Genomic DNA, 26,065 nt, shown 5'->3' with positions numbered 1-26,065 from the left:
CATTATCTTTAAAACACAGGAGCAAATCAGATAATTAAAGTTGTCAAACTACAGCAGACCCAGTAAGACCAACCTACCAGGACCTTCATTGCTGGGAATGGGATCGGGTACTTTGGCATGAGCAAGTCAGCCGGCCACAAAGTAAAATAATAAATGAATGACTGAACTAAATCATGAAAGTACTTTAGGCTGCTGCAGTTGCCTAATAAGCAGCCTGTCCCTTGGGCACCCTAAAAACAGGATTGGTACTGTATATGGGAGAGGGCAAACTTTGCGCATACTTGGAAGGCAAATGTACACATATGTGCCTGTGCCTGCCTGCACGCCTCTTGCACATCTCAATCCCCACAAACGGAAAAATGAGTTCCGAGGCTGCCCCCCTGTACCGGCTGGTAATCTGTATTACAGGGGAAGCTATTGTGTAACACAAATTTTCATGTTTATCTCTTTCAAAACCAAGTGCCATCTTCTCAGAAGTTGCCAGAAAACATGCAGCCCAGGTATCTGGAAGATGAGGGCTTGTATGCTGGAGAGAGGCCGAAAGTGTCCCGGACCAATCAGAACCTTCTAGAGAATAGGATACTCCGGCAAGTCGAGGTAATATTATAATCTAGCCATTGGGATATTCCTGCGCCTAATACTTTTGGGGATCTATCTATACCTGTCTAATCTGGCTGCACACCTGTGGGGAACACGTGAGCGTGTGCAGGCCGAATAATGTGGGACCAGCTGTAGTTGCTCTATGTCATTGTCATGGCAGCGGATCTGCACTTTTCTTATATCCTACAGGGAAAGAAATGGTTTGGGGAGGATGGAAACATTCTGGCATTGGACAATCCGGTAAAACCATCCCTTACAAGACCTCCATTTTTCTCACTGGATGAGGCAATCGATCCATCACTGGAGACCATATATGTGAAGGTATGACTGTAACATACGTGTGGCGCACACCCTGGCTCCCACTGCGAATGTCGTAGACAAGGCCAGCCTCAGCCAGTCATTACAGTGACGATTTGACCATCACAGTTCAAAATTCAAATAGGGGAGAAACACCAACTGCCAGTGAGTCAGTTTGGAGTGGCAGTAGGTGTGGCCTTATTGAATTTTGAACTGTGCTGCAGCTCTTCCTCTGGAGCTGCTACTGCCGTATTGACATCCCTCATACAGATAATTAACAAATAGACAATTACAGCAAAATCCTCAGCCTAATTTGACTTCAGATAATTTGTATCCTTCTCCATACATTAGCATGAGTCCCATCTATAGGGTATACGTGGAAAGTCATACATTTGTAACATGGTTGTGTTTCAAAAAGGCAAACCCAGTCCAGAGGCTGAACCATTACACAGAGCTTCAAGGAGAGTTCCAGCTGGATATTAATATTTCTGGGGTCATCTTCAGCCACCATCCCCTGTTTAGCCGAGAGCATGTTCTAGCCTCCAGGCTGTCCCAGCTCTATGATCAGTATCTGGAGAGGAAGCAGAAGAACCTATCCAGGCTGCTGACCGACAAGGTATGTGATTGCTCTGTTACTGTAAGCAGGTTGTGTCAGGCACAGGATAACACTCATATGGCAGCCAATGTTACCGCACAGGGTAACACTCACGCGGCAGCTAATGTTACTGCACAGGATAACACTCACGTGGTAGCTAATGTTACCGCACAGGGTAACACTCATGCGGCAGCCAATGTTACCGCACAGGATAACACTCACGCAGCATCCAATGTTACCGCACAGGATAACACTCACGTGGTAGCTATCGTTACTGCACAGGGTAACACTCACGCGGCAGCTAATGTTACTGCACAGGATAACACTCACGTGGTAGCTAATGTTACCTCACAGGGTAACACTCATGCGGCAGCCAATGTTACCGCACAGGATAACACTCACGTGGCAGCCAATGTTACCGCACAGGATAACACTCACGTGGTAGCTAATGTTACTGCACAGGATAACACTCACACAGCAGCCAATGTTACTGCACAGGATAACACTCAAGCGGCAGCCAATGTTACTGCACAGGGTAACACTCAAGCGGCAGCCAATGTTACCGCACAGGATAACACTCACGCGGCAGCAAATGTTACTGCACAGGATAACTCTCACGTGGCAGCCAATGTTACCGCACAGGATAACACTCACGCGGCAGCCAATGTTACTGCACAGGATAACACTCACGCGGCAGCCAATGTTACCGCACAGGATAACACTCACGCGGCAGCCAATGTTACTGCACAGGATAACACTCACGCGGCAGCCAATGTTACCGCACAGGATAACACTCAAGCGGCAGCCAATGTTACCGCACAGGATAACACTCACGCGGCAACCAATGTTACCGCACAGGATAACACTCACGTGGCAGCCAATGTTACCGCACAGGATAACACTCACGCGGCAGCCAATGTTACCGCACAGGATAACACTCACGTGGCAGCCAATGTTACCGCACAGGATAACACTCACGCGGCAGCCAATGTTACTGCACAGGATAACACTCACGCGGCAGCCAATGTTACCGCACAGGATAACACTCACGCGGCAGCCAATGTTACCGCACAGGATAACACTCACGCGGCAGCCAATGTTACTGCACAGGATAACACTCACGCAGTAGCCAATGTTACCGAGCAGGATAACACTCACACAGCAGCCAATGTTACTGCACAGGATAACACTCAAGCGGCAGCCAATGTTACTGCACAGGGTAACACTCAAGCGGCAGCCAATGTTACCGCACAGGATAACACTCACGCGGCAGCCAATGTTACTGCACAGGATAACTCTCACGTGGCAGCCAATGTTACCGCACAGGATAACACTCACGCGGCAGCCAATGTTACCGCACAGGATAACACTCACGCGGCAGCCAATGTTACTGCACAGGATAACACTCACGCGGCAGCCAATGTTACCGCACAGGATAACACTCAAGCGGCAGCCAATGTTACCGCACAGGATAACACTCACGCGGCAACCAATGTTACCGCACAGGATAACACTCACGTGGCAGCCAATGTTACCGCACAGGATAACACTCACGCGGCAGCCAATGTTACTGCACAGGATAACACTCACGCGGCAGCCAATGTTACCGCACAGGATAACACTCACGCGGCAGCCAATGTTACCGCACAGGATAACACTCACGCGGCAGCCAATGTTACTGCACAGGATAACACTCACGCAGTAGCCAATGTTACCGAGCAGGATAACACTCACGCAGTAGCCAATGTTACCGAGCAGGATAACACTCACGCGGCAGCCAATGTTACTGCACAGGATAACACACGCAGCAGCCAATGTTACCATACAGGATAACACTCACGCGGCAGCCAATGTTACTGCACAGGATAACACACGCGGCAGTAATTTATCACTTCTTCAGGCTTAATACATCTGCCCCATTGTCTGTAAAATGGCAGATCTAAGCTGATTGTCTGGTACTTTGGGATCTATTTACTAAGCATTGGAGAGAGATCAGGGGGACAATTCAGTCCTGTTCGCACAGGTCAGATTCCTTTGCCCTATGGTGGGGGTCTGCGCATGCGCAACAATGCGCATGTGCAAACCGTCTGCAGCGAGCGCCTTCAGCAAATATTTTTTTTCGCCTGGGTGCTCGCTGCCTGACTGACAGACAGGGGCGGTTGCTGGTGGTTGGCCAGTTTCATGGGTGTGCCCACAAAAAAACTGTGGGCGCGCCAATAGAAGCGCTGCGTGGGCCCCTGCTCGGGGCGTGCGAATGATGTCACATGACTTGTCCACTGTTTCGTTTCCTGTGTGCAAATTCTTGTAAGACACGGCCCACACGTATGTCCCTGGCTGCATCAGCCCCACTGTACTTCAGGACAGTTATACCCTTGTAATGTTGAGGAGGTGATGGGTTTTTGGCCTTGTACGCACTGTAGGTGTTTTTAAAACATTCTAAACACAATGTAACCACCATTATGTTCAGTTCACTGTAATATGGCTGTAAACAGTCTTCACTGTGAAGGCGTTAAAATGCTAGATGCCCTAAAAGGACAGATGCAAAGAAGCAGCTGTGCACTTCAATCTAATTAAAATTTGAATGCAGCAGGAGGCGTCTGTAGGAATTAGATGTCTCCTGTTAGCATTCACGAGGATGCAGCCTCAGATCATGTGGTTACAGGCACTGGCCATCCTGCGTAAGTGGTGGGCCGTAGGATCCGATACTTGCGATGCTATTTGCTGCTCCGTCATCCACAGCTTGATTGACATGAAGTAGCGTTTTGGAGAGGGCGGAGTAGTGGTGGCATCTTACCCCGTTGTCCCTGCTCCACCCTACCCCCCCCAGACATGCTGAGGCCCATGCTGAACATACGCAGAACGGGACTTGCGCATTGCTGCTTTTAAGGGGGCTAAAACACACTTTTACTAACTCTTCTAAATTAATATAATGAAATGTCTGTTAGTAAATCTGTGTTTTAGCTCCTGAACCACAACATCGATTTCGATAAATTTAAAAATCGACATTTAGTAATTTTTCTGATTTACCAAATGGACTTGAATGGTACAAAACCAAGCATAGGAACATCACTTACCACAACTGGCACTTCCAAATATGTGACTCGTAATCCACTGTTCTGGTTATGCGTCTATTCAATGGATAACTGTATCCTTGTATGGAAATGTATTTTGTTACTTTAGTATGCTTATGTTGGGTATTTCTTGTGTGTAAAGCTGCATGCACTGAGGAATGCTGTGCGGAACAGTTCCGGAGGAGGTTCTGCATACGGCGGTAGCACCATTGCTGGAAAAAGTATCTCTGACTATAAGGCGGAAATCAGGTAAGCAGGCAATTCTAACTATAATTGGTAATAGCACCTTTTTTATTTGTTATTCATAATCATTTTCTTTTCTGTGTTTTTTTTTAACCACATTTTTGCTAAACTTTTTGTTTTAACTTTTGTGCAGTATTGCACTTTTGGGCACTGAAACTAGAGGGACTTACAGAAAGCTTAGAACCATTAAAGATACCAGATTAAGGGGGGGGTATTCAATCCTGGCCTGTTTTTTTTTTTTGCTCGACAGCATATCGCCAGACGGGATTAATTCCCCCCCAGGGACAGCCCCAGGCTTCAGTCTGGTCAGGAAAATTCTGGAGGGGGGGGGGGGGGGGGGAGGATCCCTTCATTGGGGTGGTCCCCACTTCCCCAGGATCCCTACCCAGACTGACTGGTCTGGGGGATAATGGTTTGGCAGCAGGACCTTATATAATAAGTGCCCCCCCCCCGGCTGTGGCATTACCGTGCTGGCTGGTTGGGCCTGGTGCTGATTATTGAAATACGGGGTACCCCTACTCATTTTGTCCCCCGCATTTTGGGTACCAGGACCGGCCCTTGGGCCTGGTGCTGGTTTTAAAAAATACAGGGGATCCCTATTTTGTTTGTTCCCTGATTTTTTTTTTTTTCAAAACCAGGACCGGCTCTTTGAGCCTGGGGCTAGTTATAGCCATGGGGGCGGGACCCCATGCCATTTTTTTTTTTTATTATTTATTTATTTTTTCATTCTTTTTTTTTAAATTATTTTACAATGAAGCCTGCATAGATCTGACTGATTCTGCAAAATACGCCTGGAAAATAAAGTGTATTTTCCAGGCATATTTTACCAGCAATTAGTGGCTGTATCCCACTAATTAGCAGCCGTATATTACATATGGCTGCTTAGAATTTTAGGAATGTAGGATTTGCCGTATTTTCCTCATAGCGAATGCCAAAAATACAAATACACCTAAAATAGGCATTTTTTTAAATACGAATAAGCCTATTTTAGGCGTATTTAGCTTAGTAAATTTTCCCCCGTACATCTTGTTTTTTAAATACATCTTCAAGACGGGAACAATTCCTTTTAAAAGACAATGGTGAATGGGAAATGTCACATATTAAGCACTACAAGGCTTTTTAGGTATTTGCATTAGGGATTGTAACAATTTTGTTGTTGTTTTTTTCCGTAGCCAAACCAGGAAGTTTCGAGACGCAGAGCAAGAAAAAGACAGAATTCTTCTCAAGTCCCTCATAAAAGTTTGGAAAGAAATAAAATCACAGCGGGAATTCCAGATGTGCACCAACACCCCCGTGAAACTTTACTTGCGAAAGTATGTAGTTATGACCTCTTATGCTTTTGCTGTAGAAGACAAATGATGCTCTTTTAGCTGAGCAGTTAATTGCGTCATCTATTTTTGTACTTTTAATTTTGAGTCGATCTTCAACACTACAAAATTTTTTTAGCATTTATTCCAGTATTATACTATTTATTTTTTTCCCATCTAATACAGGTCGGGTATCCCGTATCCGGGCATCCCGTATCCGAATTATTCCAAAAACCGTGGTTTTTTGGAATAATTCAAATTTTTTTTTTTGTTTTTTTTCCCCCCCCCTAACCCTCTTTTAATACTTACCAAGTCCTCCGGCGTCCATAGCAGGCCTTCAGCATCCTCTCCGGCGTCTCCAGCGGTCCCAGTAATGCTTTGCGCGAGTGCGCGCGCCTGGGAACTTGCGCAAAGCACTCCTGGGACCGCTGGAGATGCCGGAGACGGTGCTGGTGGACGCCGGAGGACTCCATGGACGCCGAGGGACCATCGGGGACCCACCAGGGGCAGGTAAGTATGGCTAAAAAAAAAATATTCCAAAAACCGGAATATTCCCTTATCCGGAATGCTCGTGGTCCTGAGCATTTCGGATAAGGGATACTCAACCTGTATATGAAGTTGCCAGTGTGAGTCTGCCAGGGTGTTTGAAAGCACAAATAATTTAAAAGGGAAAACAAGTTTGTTTCACCTTTTTAATTTGTTGCCACTTTAAAACCTCAAATTCCCCACATGTTCTTTGAAAATAAACTGAAATCTCACCATGACCAGCCAGCCCCAGACCTGTGCAGAGCATTTGTATCTTATAAACTAAACCGCGTCTGGTCTTTAGGGAAGAAGTTAATAAGAAGGCGGACAAGGAAGCGTATGAAGCTGAGATTCAAGCTGAAATAAATGAACTCATGGAAGATCATATGCTGGACTATGAGAAGAATTTAAAGCAATACAAATCTAATCTTCAGCAATGGAAATCTTGGAGAAGGGCACAGGTATACTGAACAAGAGTTTTTAGTCCCTTATAAAATGTTCTGTATTGTCTTAATAGTTTTGTAGTATGCTCACAGTCAGGCGTCCTTCATCTTGTACTTTCTGCCCTCTTATTACTTTTACTGTAGGATATATAGGGGTAAATGTAGGGTGCGATAAGCCACAGGTGCAGGAGTTCATCCAAGAGTGGACGTATTTTTAAAGCACCGATCATCTACAGGGAAAATCCTGGTTTGCCCCATAGTTAGATTTTTCTCTGCTACTTTTTGTCTGTGCTTTACTTGCCTGCCCATTTCTCACCCACCTCTACCTGGGTTTCCCCAACCCAACTGCCTGCACTGTTCCTGCCTCCCACCCCCATCGGGACTGCTTTGCTCTCCTCCTCAACACTTCTCGGCCATTCTGCCCTCTCCTCTGCTTAGGGATGTTGTGTTCATCTGCCACCCAGCCTGGGCTTCCCTACCTGTCTGTCTCCCTACCCATGCTCGGGCTGCTCTTCTTGTCTGCTCCCCCTATGCCTAGATTGTCATTCACACATTCCCCACTGCCCTGCCTGAATACTCCTGCCTATTCTGCCATGCCTTGTATACCCATACCTGCACCATTCATGTCTGGATTTTCCTGCTAGCTTGCCGCCATGCCCAGGGTTGCTGTTCTCCCTTGCTTTCACTGTACATGGATTACCTGCCTTCTCCCCTACCCCGATTTGATCCCACTTGCCTGTGCTGCCATGCTAGTCTGCCACCCAGCATACACTGACTGCTGTCCTTCCCTGCCCCCGTCATGTCTTGGCTTCTCTGCTTGCCTGCTCTGCTGCCTTACTCTCCTGTCCTGTCTGCACATCAGTCTGCCTTGTGCGTGCGCTGAATTTTCTGCTGTAAATCTTATCACTGCTGACATCTATCTGTATTATTACCGCATACTCCCGTCTATTTCTCTGATGCTAGAATGGTAAGTATCTTGGTACACATCAGTGAGGGAACCTGCATTATGCAGCACAACTTTTGTTGGTCTAAATAGTGGAGTACTGGCTCATCCTTAGGATCCATAACCCATTCTTACCGTGCCATTTATTAGTATGAGAAGAGCTTCGTAGTATGATGGTGACTTTTTTCTTATATTTTAAATAAAAAACAGAAGTTGAAGAATAAAAATAGAAAGGAAGGAACGGAAGAAGATGAAGCAGACGCTGGCTACGTGGGAGAGCCACCCACCAAACCCATTCCGCCGTCACAAGTAGACGTACAAGATGTAGAACTACAAGCACGCGACAAAGCTGCTAACATCAGGCGAAGACCCGGAGAACCCGTACTTCATCCCGAGCTTACCCTGTCAGCAGATGTCACCCCTAGCACCATATGCCCCAGGTAACGTGTACAGACACTGATACTATAGCAGGCAGGAATGCAGTAAGCCTCCAAGAAGAACGAGGCACAGGAAGTTTATGTGTTAATCTGACTTTTGCCCAGCCTCCATCATGCACATTGGGTGCTTAGACAAGATAACATTGAAGATGCCGAACTCCTCTCAAAGTTGCTGCCGTCTGCGCCCTTGTTGTGTGGGGAACACAGGCTATATTGCATGCCAGCCTATAAGAGAGGGGAGGAATAGAAGAGACACATGGGAGGGATATAGATAAGAAGAGAATCCTCTAGCTGTGACCAATATATATTATATACATGGCAAATGGAACCAGGGAAATTACCGACATGGGGGGTATTAGATGTCTGTGAATTCAATTGCAGATTTTTTTCTTTTGTGGGGGAGTTTTTGACTAAAAACTAGAAGAAAACAGTCGCAATTTTGCCTGAAAACACATGGATTCACTGATCCAAGTGTTTTTCGTCCCTGTTTTTCGCATAGAATCAAACCTTAAAAATCGGTGAAAAGTGCTGATTTTTATCTAGGAAATCTCCTCCAATTGAATACCCCCCATCGTTGTGGAAACAAAGGATATTGCTTTACTTATAGTGGTTACCTTTTTCAAAGATGTTTATATTTGACACTGACCTTGCCATTGTGAGTGTATGCTCCAACAGTTAGTAATTGCCCCTGGCACATGCTGGTATCCCTCTGACACATTGGGCCAGATGTATCAAGCTTCAAAAAGTGATAAAGTGGAGAGTAATAAACAACCAGCCAATCAGCTCCTAACTGTCATTTGCCAAACCCATCCTGTAACATGACAGTTGGGAGATGATTGGCTGGCTGTTTTTCACTTTCCATTTGATCACTTTTTGAAGCTTGGCCCATTGTCTGTGAGAAGCTGTGTGCTGTGTGCTAATACCAGGCTACCACAAGAGAAAGGTCTGTAGAGGGTTTTACCTTATTTTTGGTTTTTTTATCATTACGTTTTTTGAATTGAAGATTTAAAAGATCTATTTGGTTTACATCCCCCCAGGGCGGAAGCATTAAGACGTGCAGATCTGCAGAAACAATCTCTGTTCATTAAGATCCTTTTCAACAACAAAGAGGTTTCCAAAACTGTAACAAACCGACTGGGATCAGACTTCAGAGTCCACCTGGGACAGATCTTCAATCTGCAGATATTTAGCTGGCCTGAGAGCATACAGCTACAGGTAATAAGAACGATACACAGTACGCTAACACTTATTCCCAATCTCCATGTAGCTGGCCTGGGAGCATACAGCTACAGGTACTAAGGACCACACACACAGTACACACACTTATTCCCAATCTCCATGTAGCTGGCCTGAGAGCATACAGCTACAGGTAATAAGAACGATACACAGCACACTAACACTTATTCCCCATCTCCATGTAGCTGGCCTGGGAGCATACAGCTACAGGTAATAAGAACGATACACAGTACGCTAACACTTATTCCCCATCTCCATGTAGCTGGCCTGAGAGCATACAGCTACAGGTAATAAGAACGATACACAGCACACTAACACTTATTCCCAATCTCCATGTAGCTGGCCTGGGAGCATACAGCTACAGGTAATAAGAACGATACACAGCACACTAACACTTATTCCCCATCTCCATGTAGCTGGCCTGGGAGCATACAGCTACAGGTAATAAGAACGATACACAGCACACTAACACTTATTCCCCATCTCCATGTAGCTGGCCTGGGAGCATACAGCTACAGGTAATAAGAACGATACACAGCACACTAACACTTATTCCCCATCTCCATGTAGCTGGCCTGGGAGCATACAGCTACAGGTAATAAGAACGATACACAGCACACTAACACTTATTCCCCATCTCCATGTAGCTGGCCTGGGAGCATACAGCTACAGGTAATAAGAACGATACACAGCACACTAACACTTATTCCCCATCTCCATGTAGCTGGCCTGAGAGCATACAGCTACAGGTAATAAGAACGATACACAGCACACTAACACTTATTCCCCATCTCCATGTAGCTGGCCTGAGAGCATACAGCTACAGGTAATAAGAACGATACACAGCACACTAACACTTATTCCCCATCTCCATGTAGCTGGCCTGGGAGCATACAGCTACAGGTAATAAGAACGATACACAGTACGCTAACACTTATTCCCCATCTCCATGTAGCTGGCCTGAGAGCATACAGCTACAGGTAATAAGAACGATACACAGCACACTAACACTTATTCCCAATCTCCATGTAGCTGGCCTGGGAGCATACAGCTACAGGTAATAAGAACGATACACAGCACACTAACACTTATTCCCCATCTCCATGTAGCTGGCCTGGGAGCATACAGCTACAGGTAATAAGAACGATACACAGCACACTAACACTTATTCCCCATCTCCATGTAGCTGGCCTGGGAGCATACAGCTACAGGTAATAAGAACGATACACAGCACACTAACACTTATTCCCCATCTCCATGTAGCTGGCCTGGGAGCATACAGCTACAGGTAATAAGAACGATACACAGCACACTAACACTTATTCCCCATCTCCATGTAGCTGGCCTGGGAGCATACAGCTACAGGTAATAAGAACGATACACAGCACACTAACACTTATTCCCCATCTCCATGTAGCTGGCCTGAGAGCATACAGCTACAGGTAATAAGAACGATACACAGCACACTAACACTTATTCCCCATCTCCATGTAGCTGGCCTGGGAGCATACAGCTACAGGTAATAAGAACGATACACAGCACACTAACACTTATTCCCAATCTCCATGTAGCTGGCCTGGGAGCATACAGCTACAGGTAATAAGAACGATACACAGCACACTAACACTTATTCCCCATCTCCATGTAGCTGGCCTGAGAGCATACAGCTACAGGTAATAAGAACGATACACAGCACACTAACACTTATTCCCCATCTCCATGTAGCTGGCCTGGGAGCATACAGCTACAGGTAATAAGAACGATACACAGCACACTAACACTTATTCCCCATCTCCATGTAGCTGGCCTGAGAGCATACAGCTACAGGTAATAAGAACGATACACAGCACACTAACACTTATTCCCCATCTCCATGTAGCTGGCCTGGGAGCATACAGCTACAGGTAATAAGAACGATACACAGCACACTAACACTTATTCCCAATCTCCATGTAGCTGGCCTGAGAGCATACAGCTACAGGTAATAAGAACGATACACAGCACACTAACACTTATTCCCCATCTCCATGTAGCTGGCCTGAGAGCATACAGCTACAGGTAATAAGAACGATACACAGTACACACACTTACTCCCCGTCTCCATGTAGCTGGCCTGAGAGCATACAGCTACAGGTAATAAGAACGATACACAGTACACACACTTACTCCCCGTCTCCATGTAGCTGGCCTGAGAGCATACAGCTACAGGTAATAAGAACGATACACAGTACACACACTTACTCCCCGTCTCCATGTAGCTGGCCTGAGAGCATACAGCTACAGGTAATAAGAACGATACACCGTGCACTAACACTTATTCCCCATCTCCATGTAGCTGGCCTGGGAGCATACAGCTACAGGTAATAAGAACGATACACAGCACACTAACACTTATTCCCCATCTCCATGTAGCTGGCCTGGGAGCATACAGCTACAGGTACTAAGGACCACACACACACAGTACACACAGTACACACACTTATTCCCCATCTCCATGTAGCTGGCCTGGGAGCATACAGCTACAGGTAATAAGGACCACACACACACACAGTACACACACTTCTCCCCATCTCCATGTAACACACACTTATGCCCCATCTCCATGTAACACACACTTACTCCCCATCTCCATGTAACACACACTTACTCCCCATCTCCATGTAACACACACTTACTCCCCATCTCCATGTAACACACACTTACTCCCCATCTCCATGTAACACACACTTACGCCCCATCTCCATGTAACACACACTTACTCCCCATCTCCACGTAGCTGGCCTGGGAGCATACAGCTACAGGTACGAAGGGCCACACACACAGTACACACACTTCTCCCCATCTCCATGTAACACACACTTACGCCCCATCTCCATGTAACACACACTTACTCCCCATCTCCATGTAACAAACACTTACTCCCCATCTCCATGTAACACACACTTACTCCCCATCTCCATGTAACACACACTTACTCCCCATCTCCATGTAGCTGGCCTGGGAGCATACAGCTACAGGTACGAAGGGCCACACACACAGTACACACACTTACTCCCCATCTCCATGTAACACACACACAGTACGCACACTTACTCCCCATCTCCATGTAGCTGGCCTGGGAGCATACAGCTACAGGTACGAAGGGCCACACACACACAGAACACACTTACTCCCCATCTCCATGTAACACACACTTACTCCCCATCTCCATGTAACACACACTTACTCCCCATCTCCATGTAACACACACTTACTCCCCATCTCCATGTAACACACACTTACTCCCCATCTCCATGTAACACACACTTACTCCCCATCTCCATGTAACACACACTTACTCCCCATCTCCATGTAACACACACTTACTCCCCATCTCCATGTAACACACACTTACGCCCCATCTCCATGTAACACACACTTACTCCCCATCTCCATGTAACACACACTTACTCCCCATCTCCATGTAACACACACTTACTCCCCATCTCCATGTAGCTGGCCTGGGAGCATACAGCTACAGGTACGAAGGGCCACACACACAGTACACACACTTACTCCCCATCTCCATGTAACACACACTTACTCCCCATCTCCATGTAACACACAGTTCTCCCCATCTCCATGTTGCCTACCTGAGAGCATACAGCTACATGTACTAAGTAACACACACACACACACAGTACACACACTTCTCCCCATCTCCATGATGCCTACCTTAGAGCATACAGCTACAGGTACTAAGGACCACACACACACACACACACACACACACACACACACACAGTACACACACTTACACCTCATCTCCATGTAACTGGCCTGAGCGCATATAGCTACAGGGGCTAAGGAACACACACACACAGCACACACACTTACTCCCCATCTCCATGTAACACACACTTCTCCACATCTCCATGTAGCCGGCCTGAGAGCATACAGCTACAGGTACTAAGTACCACACACACACACACAGCACACACACTTCTCCACATCTCCATGATGCCTACCTTAGAGCATACAGCTACAGGTACTAAGGACCACACACACAGTACACACACTTAAACCTCCTCTCCATGTAGCCGGCCTGAGAGCATACAGGTACTAAGTACCACACACACAGTACACACACTTAAACCTCCTCTCCATGTAGCCAGCCTGAGAGCATACAGCTACAGGTACTAAGTACCACGCACACACACACAGTACACACACTTAAACCTCCTCTCCATGTAGCCAGCCTGAGAGCATACAGCTACAGGTACTAAGGACCACACACACACACACAGTACACACACTTCTCCCCATCTCCATGTTGCCTACCTGAGAGCATACAGCTACAGGTACTAAGGACCACACACACAGTACACACACTTAAACCTCCTCTCCATGTAGCCGGCCTGAGAGCATACAGGTACTAAGTACCACACACACAGTACACACACTTAAACCTCCTCTCCATGTAGCCAGCCTGAGAGCATACAGCTACAGGTACTAAGTACCACGCACACACACACACACACACAGTACACACACTTCTCCACATCTCCATGATGCCTACCTGAGAGCATACAGCTACAGGTACTAAGGACCACACACACTTAAACCTCCTCTCCATGTAGCCGGCCTGAGAGCATACAGGTACTAAGGACCACACACAGATACACCCATATGCCCAAAGGTCCAGTGTATCCAGTGGGCTGATAGAGAAGTTAGTGTAGTGCATTGCTAGCAGTCAGCCACATAATCTCCTTGCTTCCTCACTCCAGATTTATGAGACACGAGGGGGACATTACCTCACTAACCTGCTGGCAGAGGTGTTCATCCCTATCCCTGAAACACACTTGCTGACTGGACGAGCCCCAATAGAGGAAATTGAGTTTAGCAGCAACCAGCGTGTGATGTACGATCATGAAGGCGTTGGCAGTGGTATGTATACACATTATGGGAAACCAAACTGTTTTTCTATTAATGTAGGGTATAGTAATATAATACATTTAACAAAATGTGATTAAGGGGCAATTTAATAATGAATAATTTCTCTTTCAATGGTCCTGGTGACACAGCTCAACACTGGGATGTAGGAGGGTCCGAAGGAGCCAGGCACCTATCCTAAAGCTTTAGAGGGTAGGCTCCTCCCCTACTGCATCCCGGACTCTTCAGTTCGTGTTAGGTGCCCACTGGAGTGGGTGCTATTCTAAAGGGCTGCAGGAGCAGCCGAAGAATTAGAGTAGTTAGGGAATTTTATTGTTTTATTAACTTTCACCCTAGCTAGGTAGGCAAAGTGTGAGGATTCTCATAGTGAATCCTCACACTGCTAGCGCAGCAGGAGCTGACAGAATCGCGTCCTGTCAGCTCACTGTGCACAGGGGAGACGCTGTCTGGCCTCCCTGTGCGGCGCTTACAGCTTCTATTAAGAAGCTGCCTGGGCTCCGGAGTACCCTGAAACCGGCTCCACGTTTAGGTGGGGATCATGGGGGACAGGCGCTCCGTGATGGCGGCGGCCATTTTATGCGGAGCTTACACGCTGAGCTCCTATATGAGAGGACAGCAGCGTTGTGACAGGCATGTTCCAAGTGGTCCCCAGTCGAGGGGGAGATACTGGAACTAGGAAATCCTACCTAGGGAGCGGCTGACTGGGGGTGGTTGGCGCCAAAAGTCACGGACCCCGCAGCAGCAGGGACTTTTGGTCTCTTCCCTCACTCTGTGTTTGGCGCCTTTCAGAACGCTTGCAGCGGAGCTGAGCTGGCTTACTGATCCTGGCAGAGTGATTTGGATTTCCTGGGCATCGTTTGCCCGCATCTGAAACCAACAGACAGCTAAGTGACTGGGTGCATTGACTCTGTATAAACGCTGGTACATTGTTTGCACTGTATATATATATATATTTTCACTTGCATCATGTCTGAGCATCAGGCTGTGGTTTTGGGGGAGAGAGCCCTTATTGCCCTGAGCGCGTGCAATGTATGCACACAGAAATTTGTCCCTGAGCAGATGGCCAAGGGGGGCTTATGTATTACTTGCGCTGCTGTGAGACCCATGGGGAGTGAACCCCATAGGGCAGAGCAGATTGAACCCGCGTGGGCCAGTGCCCTAGGCAGGTCTGTGAACGCTTTGGTGCAGCTTTTGGACAGGCAGAGTGATGTGTTGGTAGAATCACAGAGACCTATGCCATCATCTCAGCAGTCTTCTGGCTCCTTGCCTTTTACCCAGGCAGATCCTGCTCTTATTCAGGTGATGCAGGATACTGCTAAGGGGATCAACAGGTTTAGTGAAATACTAGACAAAATGGATGTTGATGTTGCAGGGACCCCTAAAAGGTCTTATGCTATGCCTACTTTGGCAGATGAGGAGGAGGGAGCGTATACTGACATCCCCTGGGATCAGGGTGATGATTTTGAAGAGACCTCTTCTGCTGGTATAGAGGATCTTATTGTAGCTGTGAAACAGGCTTTAAAACTGTCTGTGGAGGATAAGACTCCTGTTAAAGGTGTTTTTAAGCGACAGCGGAAGGAGGCTGTTACTTTTCTTTCAGATGAGGGGTTACAGGAATTGTTGGAAGGGGCTTGGAAAACTCCTGATAAGAGGCTACAGATGCCTAAGAGATTCCTTAGTCTGTACCCCATGCCAGAGTCTCATGCGGAGCTCTGGGAAAAGGTCCCAGTTGTGGATGCTTCAGTGGCACGTTTGTCCAAAACTACTGTATTGCCAGTACAGGGCGGTGCAGCTTTTAAAGATTCTGTGGATAAAAAGCTGGAGGGTAACCTCAAGGCTATTTTTGAAGGGGTGGGATTCACCCTACGCCCCCTTATTGCTTTAGCCTGGGTCTCTAAGGCCATGATTGAGTGGGCTGGTGAATTATGCACCATGCTGCAGGCTGACCCTGGTGCATTGCTGCTGGCAGAGAAAATTAAGGCAGCTGCAGAGTATGTGGTGGAAGCAGAGGAGGAAGCTCTTAAAATGGCGACCAGAGTGTCCACAGTCTCTATTAATGCCAGGAGAGTGCTTTGGCTTAAGGCCTGGGAAGCGGACAATGAGTCCAAAAAGGCCCTAGAAACTTTAGCTTTCAAGGGGAAGTTACTATTTGGAACTGAACTAGAGGAAATTATTAAACAGGCCACGGGCGGCAAAAGTACATTTCTGCAGGCCCCCTTGGCTAAGCAGACATCCAGATTTTCTGCTTTTAGGCCGTCCTTTCGGCCCTCCCCTAGAGGTGGTGCGTCCTTTCGAGGACAGTCTTTCAGGGGAAAGTTTCAGTCCTCTAGGGGCAAGACACAAAAATCCAAGTTTGGTTCCTTTAACAAGAAGCCTGCCTCCAAAGGAGAGGACAAACCCTCCACATGACTGTCAGGGGTTTTGCCCGACAGTGATAAAGGTGGGGGGGCATCTCACACACTTCAGGGACGCATGGGCTTCTCTAGACCAGGATGCCTGGGTGTTAGATATTATAACCCAGGGCTACAAAATCCCTTTCAGAGGTCCACCTCCGAAAAGGTTCATCCCCACATCCTTACCAAAGGAGGCGCTGCTGCGTACAGCTCTTGTGAGAGCAGCTCACTCCCTTTTGGAGAAAGGGGTGGTTACCCCGGTTCCCAGGGCAGAGTGGAAGAAAGGCTTTTACTCCACTCTGTTTCTGGTGCCCAAACCAGACGGGTCCTTCAGACCAATACTAAATTTGAAGACCCTAAATGTTCACTTATGGGTAGACCATTTCAAAATGGAGTCCCTACGGTCAGTACTCTTGAGTCTGGACCAGGGAGAATTTTTGGCGTCCATGGATGTCCGGGACGCATATCTGCACGTCCCTATACACCCGGAGCATCAGACCTTGTTGAGGTTTGCTATAGGAGACCTGCATTTACAATTCCGGGCGTTACCCTTTGGGCTAGCAACCGCGCCAAGGGTATTCACAAAGATAATGTCAGTGATGGCGGCGGTGCTGAGGCTCAGGGGAATCACAGTAATACCCTATTTGGACGATCTCCTGTTCAAAGCAGAGTCAGCAGCCATGCTTCAGAGTCACTTGGCAGAGGCCATCAGTTTTTTGCAGGATCACGGCTGGATTTTAAATTTACAAAAATCTCAGTTGGTACCATCACAGAGGCTCCAATTCTTGGGAGTCATACTGGATACCCATCTCCATCGGGTATTTCTCCCGGAGGTAAAGGCCAGGGATCTGGTCACCTTAGTCCAGGAGATTCTCAGAGCTCGGAGCATTTCAGTATGGAGGTGCCTCAAGCTCCTGGGGAAAATGGTGGCGTCATTCGAGACGCTTCAATTTGCCAGGTTCCACTCTCGGGTGTTCCAATGGAACATTTTGTCAGCCTGGTCAGGAAACACTCTGACCATGAAGTCGGAGATGATAGTGCTGTCTTCGGACACTCGAGACTCCTTGAAATGGTGGACAGAAGTAGATTCCCTTCAGTGGGGTCGGTCATTACAGACCTGGGACTGGTTGGTAGTAACTACCGACGCCAGCCTCAGGGGCTGGGGGGCAGTAGTCCTGGATCTCAGGCTGCAGGGCCTGTGAACGGCGGAGGAATCAGTGTTGCCAATCAACATCTTGGAGCTGAAAGCTGTCTGTAAAGTGATTTCCTTGGCGGGAGACAGGTTACTGAACCTCCCTTTGAGGATTCAGACCGACAATGCCACAGCTGTGGCGTATCTGAATCACCAGGGAGGTACACGCAGCAAATTAGCCATGTGGGAGGTGTCCAGAATCTTCCTATGGGCGGAACAGAATGTTCCAGCTGTATCGGCTATATTCATTCCAGGAGTAGAGAATATAGAAGCCGACTTCCTGAGCAGGGAGGAGCTCAAGGAAGGGGAATGGAGCTTACACCCTCAGGTGTTTCACCAGATCACTTTGATGTGGGGAACTCCGGATGTGGACCTGATGGCATCCAGGTTCAACCATCAGGTGCCCAGGTTCTATGCCAGAACGAGGGATCCACTAGCGGAGGCAGTGGATGCCATGACTTTTCACTGGCAGGGAGATCTCCTCTATGCATTCCCACCAGTACCAATGTTAGCGAGACTTTTGAAGAAAATACAGGGGCAGAAGGTTCCGGTGATCTTAGTGGCCCCAGATTGGCCAAGGAGGTCTTGGTACTCAAGGCTTCAGAGGTTGTCTGTGGACTCATGGCGTCTACCTCTGAGGCCAGACCTTCTAAGACAGGGCCCATTCAATCACCTGGATTCCGATCGATTGATTTTGACGGCCTGGCTATTGAAACCGCCATTTTGAAAAGGAAAGGGTTTTCTGAGGCAGTAGTACAGACTATGATAAAAGCCAGAAAAGCTGTATCTTCGGCAAATTATTATAGAGTCTGGAAGACTTACATTCGATGGTGTGAGAGAAGAAAGGCTCACACATCTCATTTTAAGCTATCAAGAATGATGGAATTCTTACAAGATGGTTTTTCATCGGGCCTAAGCCTTCAGTCATTGAAGGTGCAGATTTCGGCCTTGTCCATCTATTTCCAGAAAAGGATAGCCATTTTGCCGGAAATTCAAACCTTTTTACAAGGGGTATCCAGGTTGAAACCTCCATACAAGCAACCAGTAGCGCCTTGGGATCTGTCACTGGTTTTGGAATGCCTTCAGAAGGCACCCTTTGAGCCCTTAAGGTCGGCGGATTTTAAGTTTCTCACATGGAAGCTAGTGTTCTTGTTGGCAGTGGCATCTGCTAAAAGGGTGTCAGAGTTGGGAGCTTTGTCATGCAAATCTCCCTTCCTAATTTTTCATGATGACAGGGCAGTTCTGAGAACAGTGCCTCAGTTTTTACCGAAGGTAGTTTCTGCCTTCCATTTAAATCAGGAGATAGTTCTACCTGTGTTTCAACCCCCTGAGGGTTCTAAGAAAAGGGACAAGTTGAAGAGTTTGGATGTTGTGCGTGCTTTACGCATCTATGTGGACAGAGTAAAGAGTGTCAGAAAGACTGATACTTTATTGGTACTGTATGACGTACACAAAATTGGTTGGCCTGCATCTAAGCAGACTATTGCTAGGTGGTTGCGATCTGTGATAGCATTTGCATACACCAAAGTGGGTAGGCCTGTACCGGCCAGAATAAATGCGCATACCACCAGGTCAGTTGCCACCTCTTGGGCGGTTCGACATGGGGCCACAGCTGAGCAGGTTTGCAGGGCTGCCACTTGGTCATCTGTTCATACCTTTGCCAAATTCTATAGATTCCACGAGTTCGCGTCGGAGGACGCATCATTCGGGCGAGCAGTGCTGAGAGCTGCAGACCTGAGCGTACCCACCCAAAGGACCGGCTCTGGAACGTCCCAGTGTTGAGCTGTGTCACCAGGACCATTGAAAGAGAAAAAGGGATTTTTGTAAGAACTTACCGTTCGAATCCCTTTCTCTGATATGGTCCTGGTGACACAGCGATCCCTCCCTTACGCTCAGTAAGTATGCCAGAAGTTTCATGATGTTCATGTTAAAATGGTTAAAAGTTAACAGTTACTGTTATAAAATGTGCATATAATATGTGCAGGCGTTTGTACTGAGTTAATGTATTCCAGTGGCTTTGAAAGATTGAATTGAAGAGTCCGGGATGCAGTAGGGGAGGAGCCTACCCTCTAAAGCTTTAGGATAGGTGCCTGGCTCCTTCGGACCCTCCTACATCCCAGTGTTGAGCTGTGTCACCAGGACCATATCAGAGAAAGGGATTCGAACGGTAAGTTCTTACAAAAATCCCTTTATTCTAGTTATCACCCATTACTAATCTTAAATTGTGCTCCAACCAATCAGCTCCCAATTGTCATTTTTCAAACACATGACAATCGCTGATTGATGGATCATCATTTTTCATTTGTGTTGAGCGATAACAAGATATCACTCAGTGTTAAAACTGCCCCAAAGTTCTATATAGGTATATTTATGTAATTATGACCAACGTATTTAAAAAATGACAGTTGAGAGCTGATTGGTTGGAGAAGAAGTTGTACCAATGCTAAAAAGAATATCGCTCATTAAATGGTGCCTCACTCTTCTCAAAGTAATTATGGGTTCACCATAACACAAATGAATGTAATGCTAATCACTATCAGATTTACCAGCACGGTATAAATCACAAATTTTAGATTTTGTTTTTTATTACCATGATCATTGGTATATATATTGGCCTCAAATTCTGCTGTGTGAAGTAGCTGACTGAGATTGCCTCACTGTAAGCACACCCCTGTACGCCACTTAGGTGTCAGATAAGGCGGTCACATTTAGAAATAAAAAAATAATATTCCCAGGTTTTGCAGACTAGGTTCGGCTATGAGAATGTCTCAGCGTAGACCATATTTATCTCCTCTCCCAGAACTTTTCATTCTTTTCATACTGACCCACATACTCACAGAGCAATAGGTTCCTCTGCTGCATCCCACCGGGTGTGAGAAGGCGCGATTCAACATGCGTGTGTTGAAACTTGATTATAAGGGCTGATGTGGCCCTGTATGCTGTAGTATCCCTGGCACCTTCAGCTACGGGATCAGTAGTTGTTTTTTTTTTTGTCCCAAAACTGTTTTTATTGACGTCAAAAAGAAGATTACAATCCAAAGAGGCATATCACAGAGGCATAGAAAGGTCACAGAGGCATATAAAGGTCACCATCCAGAGATATAAAGTTATCCTGAAGTGAAGGGTGGGTTAGCAAGGTGCAGGAGCCTGTCCACTTTTTTTGCTCCATTGATGATAGTAATTAAACGTGCAAGTGTTCTGTCACTGCCCCCTCTTCGTCTGTCACTGCCACCTCCTGTCACTGCCACCTCCTTGTCTGTCACTGTCCCCTCCTCGTCTGTCACTGTCCCCTCCTCGTCTGTCACTGTCCCCTCCTCGTCTGTCACTGTCCCCTCCTCGTCTGTCACTGTCCCCTCCTCGTCTGTCACTGTCCCCTCCTCGTCTGTCACTGCCCCCTCCTTGTCTGACACTGCCCCCTCCTTGTCTGTCACTGTCCCCTCCTCGTCTGTCACTGTCCCCTCCTCGTCTGTCACTGCCCCCTCCTTGTCTGACACTGCCCCCTCCTTGTCTGTCACTGCCCCCTCCTTGTCTGTCACTTCCCCTTCTACGTCTGTCACTGCCCCCTTCTACGTCTGTCACTGCCCCCTCCTTGTCTGTCACACCCCCCTCCTCGTCTGTCACCCCCCCTCCTCGTCTGTCACTGCCCCCTCCTTGTCTCTCACTGCCCCCTCCTTGTCTCTCACTGCCCCCTCCTTGTCTGTCACTTCCCCTTCTACGTCTGTCACTGCCCCCTCCTCGTCTGTCACCCCCCCTCCTCGTCTGTCACTGCCCCCTCCTCGTCTGTCACTGCCACCTCCTGTCACTGCCACCTCCTTGTCTGTCACTGTCCCCTCCTCGTCTGTCACTGTCCCCTCCTCGTCTGTCACTGTCCCCTCCTCGTCTGTCACTGTCCCCTCCTCGTCATACTGACCCACATACTCACAGAGCAATAGGTTCCTCTGCTGCATCCCACCGGGTGTGAGAAGGCGCGATTCAACATGCGTGTGTTGAAACTTGATTATAAGGGCTGATGTGGCCCTGTATGCTGTAGTATCCCTGGCACCTTCAGCTACGGGATCAGTAGTTGTTTTTTTTTTTGTCCCAAAACTGTTTTTATTGACGTCAAAAAGAAGATTACAATCCAAAGAGGCATATCACAGAGGCATAGAAAGGTCACAGAGGCATATAAAGGTCACCATCCAGAGATATAAAGTTATCCTGAAGTGAAGGGTGGGTTAGCAAGGTGCAGGAGCCTGTCCACTTTTTTTGCTCCATTGATGATAGTAATTAAACGTGCAAGTGTTCTGTCACTGCCCCCTCTTCGTCTGTCACTGCCACCTCCTGTCACTGCCACCTCCTTGTCTGTCACTGTCCCCTCCTCGTCTGTCACTGTCCCCTCCTCGTCTGTCACTGTCCCCTCCTCGTCTGTCACTGTCCCCTCCTCGTCTGTCACTGTCCCCTCCTCGTCTGTCACTGTCCCCTCCTCGTCTGTCACTGCCCCCTCCTTGTCTGACACTGCCCCCTCCTTGTCTGTCACTGCCCCCTCCTTGTCTGTCACTTCCCCTTCTACGTCTGTCACTGCCCCCTTCTACGTCTGTCACTGCCCCCTCCTTGTCTGTCACACCCCCCTCCTCGTCTGTCACCCCCCCTCCTCGTCTGTCACTGCCCCCTCCTTGTCTCTCACTGCCCCCTCCTTGTCTCTCACTGCCCCCTCCTTGTCTGTCACTTCCCCTTCTACGTCTGTCACTGCCCCCTCCTCGTCTGTCACCCCCCCTCCTCGTCTGTCACTGCCCCCTCCTCGTCTGTCACTGCCACCTCCTGTCACTGCCACCTCCTTGTCTGTCACTGTCCCCTCCTCGTCTGTCACTGTCCCCTCCTCGTCTGTCACTGTCCCCTCCTCGTCTGTCACTGTCCCCTCCTCGTCTGTCACTGCCCCCTCCTTGTCTGACACTGCCCCCTCCTTGTCTGTCACTGCCCCCTCCTTGTCTGTCACTTCCCCTTCTACGTCTGTCACTGCCCCCTCCTTGTCTGTCACACCCCCCTCCTCGTCTGTCACCCCCCCTCCTCGTCTGTCACTGCCCCCTCCTTGTCTCTCACTGCCCCCTCCTTGTCTCTCACTGCCCCCTCCTTGTCTGTCACTTCCCCTTCTACGTCTGTCACTGCCCCCTCCTCGTCTGTCACCCCCTCTCCTCGTCTGTCACCCCCTCTCCTCGTCTGTCACTGCCCCCTCCTCGTCTGTCACTCCCCCCTCCTTGTCTGTCACTCCCCCCTCCATGTCTGTCACTGCCCCCTCCTCGTCTGTCACTTCCCCTTCTACATCTGTCACTGCCCCCTCCATATCTGTCACTGCCCCCTCCATATCTGTCACTGCCCCTTCTACATCTGTCACTGCCCCCTTCTACATCAGTCACTGCCCCCTCCTTGTCTGTCACTTCCCTTTCTACATCTGTCACTGCCCCCTCCTTGTCTGTCACTGCCCCCTCCTTGTCTGTCACTGCCCCCTCCTTGTCTGTCACTTCCCCTTCTATATCTGTCACTGCCCCCTCCTTGTCTGTCACTGCCCTCTCCATATCTGTCACTGCCCCCTCCATATCTGTCACTGCCCCTTCTACATCTGTCACTGCCCCCTCCTTGTCTGTCACTTCCCTTTCTACATCTGTCACTGCCCCCTCCTTGTTTGTCACTGCCCCCTCCTTGTCTGTCACTTCCCCTTCTACATCTGTCATTGCCCCCTCCTTGTCTGTCACTGCCCCCTCCTTGTTTGTCACTGCCCCTTCTACATCTGTCACTGCCCCCTTCTACATCAGTCACTGCCCCCTCCTTGTCTGTCACTTCCCTTTCTACATCTGTCACTGCCCCCTCCTTGTCTGTCACTGCCCCCTCCTTGTCTGTCACTTCCCCTTCTACATCTGTCACTGCCCCCTTCTTGTCTGTCACTGCCCTCTCCATATCTGTCACTGCCCCTTCTACATCTGTCACTGCCCCCTCCTTGTCTGTCACTTCCCTTTCTACATCTGTCACTGCCCCCTCCTTGTTTGTCACTGCCCCCTCCTTGTCTGTCACCCCCTCTCCTCGTCTGTCACCCCCTCTCCTCGTCTGTCACTGCCCCCTCCTCGTCTGTCACTCCCCCCTCCTTGTCTGTCACTCCCCCCTCCATGTCTGTCACTGCCCCCTCCTCGTCTGTCACTTCCCCTTCTACATCTGTCACTGCCCCCTCCATATCTGTCACTGCCCCCTCCATATCTGTCACTGCCCCTTCTACATCTGTCACTGCCCCCTTCTACATCAGTCACTGCCCCCTCCTTGTCTGTCACTTCCCTTTCTACATCTGTCACTGCCCCCTCCTTGTCTGTCACTGCCCCCTCCTTGTCTGTCACTGCCCCCTCCTTGTCTGTCACTTCCCCTTCTATATCTGTCACTGCCCCCTCCTTGTCTGTCACTGCCCTCTCCATATCTGTCACTGCCCCCTCCATATCTGTCACTGCCCCTTCTACATCTGTCACTGCCCCCTCCTTGTCTGTCACTTCCCTTTCTACATCTGTCACTGCCCCCTCCTTGTTTGTCACTGCCCCCTCCTTGTCTGTCACTTCCCCTTCTACATCTGTCATTGCCCCCTCCTTGTCTGTCACTGCCCCCTCCTTGTTTGTCACTGCCCCTTCTACATCTGTCACTGCCCCCTTCTACATCAGTCACTGCCCCCTCCTTGTCTGTCACTTCCCTTTCTACATCTGTCACTGCCCCCTCCTTGTCTGTCACTGCCCCCTCCTTGTCTGTCACTTCCCCTTCTACATCTGTCACTGCCCCCTTCTTGTCTGTCACTGCCCTCTCCATATCTGTCACTGCCCCTTCTACATCTGTCACTGCCCCCTCCTTGTCTGTCACTTCCCTTTCTACATCTGTCACTGCCCCCTCCTTGTCTGTCACTGCCCCCTCCTTGTCTGTCACTGCCCCCTCCTTGTCTGTCACTTCCCCTTCTACATCTGTCACTGCCCCCTCCTTGTCTGTCACTGCCCCCTCCTTTTCTGTCACTTGCCCTTCTACATATGTCACTGCCCCCTCCTTGTCTGTCACTGCCCCCTCCACGTCTGTCATTGATCCCCTGTGTGTGGCTCTCAGGATTATTATTGCTCAATAACTTTTCCCTACACAGTTCTTTGTCATTGCTCCCTCCCTCCATTTCTCACTGCCCTCTCATTGTCCTCTTACCCTTTTAGTCCGTTTAATAGGCTTCTCTGCTGTCTGCTTCAGCTGCTGTGTTGCATAGGTAGAAGTGAAGTGAACTTCTTGTGTGTGTGCGGTTGTGGAGCCAGTGATGCCTCACTTCTCTATGGGCCATGCACATAGCCATACAAGGATTCAAATGTAACCTCATTATCCCCCACTGCATCCAGCATCGGGTGCCTTAGACCTATCTAGCATCACCACCTAGACTTCTTTATCTTTATTACATCTGTACGGTATTGAGATCTATGCAAACTTATGTACTATATAAATCCACTACAATTAATTTGAACGTCTTTTCCTAGATGTCCCACTGTCCTTTGAAGCTGACGGCAGTAATAGGGTGACGCTGATGACATCTGGAAAGGTGGCGTATTGTGCTTCTTGGGCAGTTGGGGAAAACGGCGCGCCACTGGCTCCTGCGCTACAATACAGCACAGCCAAACGGTAAGCCGATGTCACCGACATGAGAGTAAGGATTGCAGTTATTATGTGTAGTACAGGTTGTCATAGTGACCATTAGAACATGTATCAGATCTTCTTCAGGTAAAAACATACAATGCCTGGATGGATGCTAGGCCTTGCCCCAGCGATAATGTGCAGTGGGCTCTTGTAAATGATCTAGCAAATTCTAAGCTCTGCCAGGATGTA

The 26,065-nt window shown here is 48.4% G+C and overlaps 1 protein-coding gene across 1 annotated transcript in view; it reads left to right on the top strand.

The window, feature by feature from the left end:
* The window catches only part of CC2D2A (coiled-coil and C2 domain containing 2A), a 74,955-nt gene that overhangs the window by 19,366 nt on the left and 29,524 nt on the right, over window positions 1–26,065 (top strand). Inside the window, exons 9-18 of the mRNA XM_083155235.1 lie at window positions 461–597; window positions 790–921; window positions 1,316–1,513; window positions 4,706–4,812; window positions 5,979–6,119; window positions 6,943–7,099; window positions 8,235–8,464; window positions 9,499–9,676; window positions 14,464–14,623; window positions 25,720–25,861. Of these exons, the coding sequence (XP_083011361.1) occupies window positions 461–597; window positions 790–921; window positions 1,316–1,513; window positions 4,706–4,812; window positions 5,979–6,119; window positions 6,943–7,099; window positions 8,235–8,464; window positions 9,499–9,676; window positions 14,464–14,623; window positions 25,720–25,861 (1,582 nt within the window). The remainder of the gene's footprint in view (window positions 1–460; window positions 598–789; window positions 922–1,315; window positions 1,514–4,705; window positions 4,813–5,978; window positions 6,120–6,942; window positions 7,100–8,234; window positions 8,465–9,498; window positions 9,677–14,463; window positions 14,624–25,719; window positions 25,862–26,065) is intronic.

This window comes from Crinia signifera, chromosome 1 (assembly GCF_055691185.1).
Source record: "Crinia signifera chromosome 1, ASM5569118v1, whole genome shotgun sequence".
Lineage (NCBI taxonomy): Eukaryota > Metazoa > Chordata > Amphibia > Anura > Myobatrachidae > Crinia > Crinia signifera.
This window is presented reverse-complemented; position numbering and strand designations above follow the sequence as displayed.